Source organism: Lolium perenne, chromosome 6 (assembly GCF_019359855.2).
Source record: "Lolium perenne isolate Kyuss_39 chromosome 6, Kyuss_2.0, whole genome shotgun sequence".
NCBI classification, from domain to species: Eukaryota; Viridiplantae; Streptophyta; class Magnoliopsida; order Poales; family Poaceae; genus Lolium; species Lolium perenne.
The window spans coordinates 113,614,510-113,620,879 of NC_067249.2; the positions used below are offsets into that span (position 1 = coordinate 113,614,510).

The window sequence follows — 6,370 nt, forward strand, 5'->3', positions numbered from 1 at the left end:
AATTGGGCAACCATTTGAATTAAACCAAATTTGGACAAAAATCAAAAATGGCATCTATGGAACTATTTGACACTATTTGAAATAGTGATCTACCTAGCTCTAATCTACCCCAAACCTACTCTAAATGGTTCCCCTGTCCCCTCTCTCACTTAATACCACATAGTAACCTAGGGAGGAAAACCCTAGCATGCATGACATGGCCATGCCGGCCATGTCGAGCCACCCCTCTCCCCCTCACTCTCCACCTCTGGCCCTGGTGTCCAACCGCTCCACCTCACCCTTCTACCTCGCCTAGCAATGGCCTTGTCGCCGTAGACGCGTGAGCTCGCCGGAGACAGCGCGCCCAGAACGCGCCAACATGACGCTCGCGTCGCGACCATGCGCGCCATGGACGCACACTGGACACGCGCCGACCCACGCCCTCGCGCTCGCCCTGGACCCCCTATGAACGAGTTGAGTGCCTGCTTGCCACCGCGACGCCGCCAGACACGCGCCCAGCACCAACCCGTGACCGCCGGCGCCGGAGACAACGACACGATCCCGTGAATGCCGCGGCAGTCGTGGAATCAATGCGACCAATCCAGGCGCCGCCCGACCAAGCTGTCGCCACCGTTAGCTTCGCCAGGAACCGCAGAACAGCGCCACGCCCTCGCCTAGCTCGCTAGCTCGCCGGAGACGCCGCGAGCATGTCGACCACCTCACTGCCCCGCAGCACCCTCTCGCGCCTATAAATACCGAGCTCCCTGGACAGAACCAAGCACACCATCAGGATCACCACTCACCACCGCTTCGCCCAGCACCATTAGCCACCTCAATCATCGCCGGAGCAAGGCCAATCGGAACCTCACCGCCGCGGAAGCTCTGCAGCAATCGTCGGCGATCCCGACCACCTCAGGCGACGCCACTGCTACCAGGAGGCTCGCCGTCGTCCACAACTTCGTCGAGCATACTGCCAACCCTCGCTGGAGCCGCCGTAAGCTCTCCGACCCCCTACCTGAGCCACCGGCGAACTCCCTCTCTCGCCGGCGAGATGATGAACCTGAGCCGTTAGATCCTGATCTAATCCTACGCTCCACGTTGAAACATACCGCTTCGGCGTTTAAACGTCGCTGACAGGTGGAGCCCCCTTGTCAGGCAGCCCACGCGGGCACAGACGCGTGGTGGGCCGGCCTTGGGCCGTTTTAAAACCTTTTAGCCCATCTAGCTTTCCCGCCGGCCCTTTTAATTCAAACTTGATTTAAACAATTCCAAATAATTTCAATACTGCCCAAACTTTGAAATTAAATAGATTCAAATTGGCTTAACCAAATTCAATGAATTTTATGTTGTTGGAAAGCTAATGAAAATATCTACACAATGCCACTAGTCCCATGACCAGCCGAAGCTTCCTTTGACTGTGATTGGTCCCTTAGGTCCAGGCATCCTCCACAACAGGTATGTATAATGTGGTACCGCCATGAATCTAGCATATGCTGGTCGTCCCAACAGAGCGTGATACTGCGACGGAAAATCCACAACTTCAAACTCCAGCTTCTCGATTCTATAATTCTCTCGGGTTCCAAACTGAACATCGAGATTAATCTTCCCCAGTGGATAACTTGGTTTCTCCGGTGTGATACCGTGGAACCTCGTGTCTGTTGGCTTCAGATTTGCTAGGGATATGTTCATCTTCCTCAATGTATCTGCATACATAAGGTTTAAGCTGCTGCCGCCATCTATGAACACGCGAGAGACATAAAATCCCGCAATGACTACTGGTAGGATAAGTGCTGACTACCCTGGTCGAGGAACTTGCTGTGGGTGATCTGCTATGGTGAAGCCAATGTCTTGCCCTGACCAATTAAGATACTCGACTGTTGGTGGAGGCATTTTTTCTGCCATGAACACCTGTCGCGAGATTACTTTCTGAGTTCTATTGGATGGCCTTCCCTTCTGAATCATCAAGACCGCACCGTTAGAATTAGGATCAACATAAGGTGGTGGCGCAGGTGCTGCCGCTATTCTGAGCTGATGTCGATTTTCGTCCGTAATCACGGGAGGAGGTGGCAAGTGAATCTCGCTCCTGGGCTCTCGAGGATTTCTCTGTGCTGCCCGAGCGTTAGCATGCTCTGCCCACCTTAACATTGCCTGGAAATTGCGACAATCTTTCTGCAGATGTCCTGACTATCTTTTCCCGTTACTGTCGAGGAAAAAGTGCATCTGACACGGCCCATTCATCATCTCTTCAGGAGACACGAAAGGCCTCAGGAACCTTGGCCCGCTATTTTGCCTATTGTTTCGAGAGTCATCTCTATTGTCGCCTCGCTGCTCATTGCTTCTCTGATAATCATCTCTGTTGTTTCCTCCGGTGTTTGCTCGGAAGCCTGCCGAAATTTGTCCTGGAGCATCATAGCTCGGGTGCTGCCGGGGAAATCGTCGCCTCGGTTGATAATTTCGACCGCGGTCTTCTTCTGGCGACCTGTGCCGTTTTTTGTGAACAGCATCTTCTCCATCTGCCCATCTGTTTGCTATTTCCATTAACGCGGATACTGTCTTTGGGTTGGTCCTCCCCAAGTCGTCGACAAAATCTCCACGCCTGATGATGTAGCCCCGGTCACCGACGTCGCTACACCAAGACCATCAAGTGCAGCCCCGCCTATCGTCGACGCTACACCATGGCCAAAGAGTCCCCCAAGTGGACCTTCAACCCTAACCCACGCTACACGCGACAAGGTGAACTCCTTCCTCTCGATACTCGACCTCGTAGATACCTTGAATGGAATGCTACCTCATGTCGACATGTTATATGTCATTAGGTACAAGAGTCATCGAGGACCGGAGAGGAGGAACACCCATGGTGCAAGGAAGCGAGGGAAGGGAAGAGGAGCCATTCATCATGGTGGAAGAAGAAGGGAAGACCGAAGAGAAGAAGGAGAAGCGCTCCAGCCGCCAGCCACGACAAGGCCGGCACTGCCGCCCCCACCTGGCCGGCACTGCCGGTGGGCACACCCCGGCACTGCCGCTTTCGACGCCGGCACCGCCGCCCAACTCTTGAAGACGCCACGGAGACCAGGCCGGCACCGCCGCCCCATCTTCCAGCATCGCCGGCCCCACCGGCATCGCCGCTCAAACACGCGGCAAGATCGGCCCCCTCGAAGTCAACTTCATCCCAACCGTCTATTTATCATCTATGGTCACCACTCCTTTATTGTAATGCCCCTTTTACCCCTGGACGGATCTGGGCCTATATATACCTCTCTCCCCACCTCATTTAGGTTTAGACAAGATGATAGCTTAAACATGGATATGAGCTTTGTCTCCCTAGGGTTTCATCCCTCTGTAATCAAGGCAACCCTTGTTGTTGATCTAGATCTGTGAGTGAGATTCTAGTGCGAGCACTCTCTCTCCCTCTCCGATCTCCTTCTCCAACACCGGTCTCTCTCCTCGGAATTCTACCGCGGTCTCTTCCGTAGGAGATTCTATCGGCGTGGTCCATCGAGCCACGGGGGTAAGTAATCGGTTGTATCGGGTAGGTGTGCGTGCGTGAGTTCCTCGTGTTCTTCGTGTTCATCGTGTTCTTCGCGCTCTCCCTCTCCTCCCCCTTTGGATTTCGGGTCAACCGCGAGATCGGGCCACACGGGGTCTTAGACCTCATCATATGGTATCAGCAGCCTTTGGTTTCCGCGGATTTGACCCTCCACCCACCCAATTTCGTTTCTAGAAAATTTTCCCAAAAAATAGCCCTAATTTGCCTTTGGTCGATCTGTGATTTTGTTGCGTTTTGAGTGGTTTTGATCCATGGATTTGATGTTCCTTTGGTAGATCTACATCTCCACCAAATTTCACCGTCAAATTCCTTGTATTTCGCTCAGAATCGACGGATTTTTGGCTCAATTTCCGCTCAGTTCATCCCCAGTTCTTCCAGTTCGTGGCCGACCGGCACTGCCGGTCCTTGACCAGCGGCACTGCCGTGCTCCCGCACTGCCGGTGCCTGGTCAGCGGCACTGCCGCCCGCCCACATCGCCGCGCGGCCACCAGCTCCCTCCACGCCTGGATTCATCCTACCGCCGCTCGCCTTCCGCCTCGCACGGGCAAAGCACACCAAGCGCCCTGCAGCGCCGCCCCACCACCAGCTTCCGCCGCGCCGCAGACCGCCACCAAGCGCCTCGCCACCAGCGCCGCCGCCCGCCAGCCCAGGCCCAAGGCGCCACACCACCACCGCCACACCACCGCGCGCGCTTCGCAGCTTTCCGCTCGCAACCGCTGCGCCCGGGCGCGCTTCGCCCAGCTCGATCGCCACCAACAGCGCAAAGACCCGGCAGGTTCCGCCCAGATCGCCTCACTCCGCCCCTGGCTCCTTGCTCACGCGCGCAGCTATAGCACCACCGGCAGTGCCGCCAAGACAACACCGGCAGTGCCGTGCTGCACACCCCGGCAGTGCCGCCAGATGCACCCCGGCAGTGCCGGCCCTGTACAGTTTTAGTTTCGCTCCATTCTGACTCACATTTTTGCCCCAAATTTTGACAACTTTCCGGCGCCCGTTTGACTCCAAACTTTCACAGTTATCCCTTTTCATAGTGACTCTAATTTTGACACCATTTCCCAAATTTTTGGACTCCGATTTTTTGACACCTTCGATCGCTCGTCGTGACCCAAATTTTCGGGCATTGACTTATTTTGCTCGGTTTCCGTTTCGGAGTGCAAGGTTTGTCTATCAAGCTTCCGCGCCTACATCAACACCGCGGCGACACCTTCGGCACCCCGGACTCCGGCGCAACTACGACACCATCGTCGCCATAACCGCAAGTTGTGTGTTCCGACACCGCCTAACATTGTCATCTAGGTATAACTTGCTCCCTCCCAACCTTGTAACCCCTCTTCCTTTTGCGACCTATCCTATCGAGCATTGCTTATCAAGTGTTGCGAGACATTGCACGTGGCCCCGATTGTGAGGTGTGTGTGTCGTGTGGAGTAAAGCTTCTAAGCAAAAACTCGTGTGGCAAGATAGCAAAAGCGAGCTAACGCTAACATAGTGCGAGAAAAAGCCGCCAAAACACAAAAAGAGCAAAAGAGTGCAAGTGCCACCATACATATACAAAAGAGTGTCTAGTGCCACCAAATACAAAAGAGAAAAAGCTTTTAAGCAAAAGAGAGAAAAGAGAAGAGAGGCCGCGTGTGAATCTTGTTGTCTCTCAAGTTGCAACCAAAGCTTTGATCTCTTCTTGTGTTAGTGTGACACCGAGCACCCTTGTTTAAGGGGTTCTTACACTTTTCCGCTCAATCCTTGGTCGCACTAACCCCGTTCATCTCGTGTGTGCGTTCCATATCCTTTCCGTGTTTATAGTGATCACCATTTGGACATTTGATTTTTGGAGCTTACCCACTCTTAACAACAAACTTGATTTCAGATTTTGACTTTTGGCTTTCCACCATCCTAACCTACCACCATATTTGCTAGCTTTTGCGTGTGTTTTTGTGTGAGTGCCCGATACAATTGATTTTGACCTCGGCTTGTTGGATCGCCCCGATCTTATCACACCACGGTAAGGGTGCGAGGTAGTGTTCTTCCACTAACATACACCATATAGATACCATCGTGCTAACATGTATAGCGACGGAGACGACACGGAGGAGTACATGGAGTACTTCGAGGAGGATGCCTCCTCAAGCACCGCGGATGTGGAGGAACATGTGGAGCTCGACACCGACTCTAGCTCCACAAGCATCATCGGCATGTCCGACATCGAGGAGCTCAACAACGACCATGGCTCCCCAAGCATCACCGACATGACCGACATCGAGGAGCTCTACATCGACAATGGCTCCTCATGCATGGACGACATGGTGGAGGACCACCCCGAGGACGACATCGACGAGCTCTACATCGACACTAGCTCACTACTCATGGACGACATGGTGGAGCAACGCCACGACTTCGACATCGACACCATGGCGGAGCCTCACCTAGTCTCCACACGGAGCAAAGACGATGCGCCCTCGTATCCATACTTGGCCAAGGGAGCTACATATGAAGATGGAGGACCTCCACGATGGCACCATATGGATCATCAAGAGCGTGCCCATCATGAGCGTCATCGACACACTTCTCCGAGCTCCACAAGGCGCCACCATGAGAGTGCTTATGCACAAGATCATCGACATCAAGGACATCATATGGAGCTTCAAGAGCGTCCCCAACATGATCGTCATCGACACGCTTCTCCAAGCTCCACAAGGCGCCGCAAGCAACATGCCACGTCGCATGAGCCATCATCTAGGCATGGCAAGGACCGTCATCGACTCACACCATCTCATGATAGTCGTCGACCACTACAACCTCATGGTCTTCATCGACACACGTCACCACATGATCTTCGCCGCCACAAGCCAC

General features: G+C 53.9%; 1 protein-coding gene across 1 annotated transcript in view; it reads left to right on the top strand.

Annotated features, from left to right (window-relative positions):
* Window positions 1-4,462, top strand: part of LOC127326081 (uncharacterized) — a 62,207-nt gene extending 57,745 nt beyond the window's left edge. The window contains exon 3 of the mRNA XM_071822253.1: window positions 3,802-4,462. Coding sequence (XP_071678354.1) covers window positions 3,802-4,462 — 661 coding nt within the window. The remainder of the gene's footprint in view (window positions 1-3,801) is intronic.
* Window positions 4,463-6,370: the final 1,908 nt, after the last annotated feature.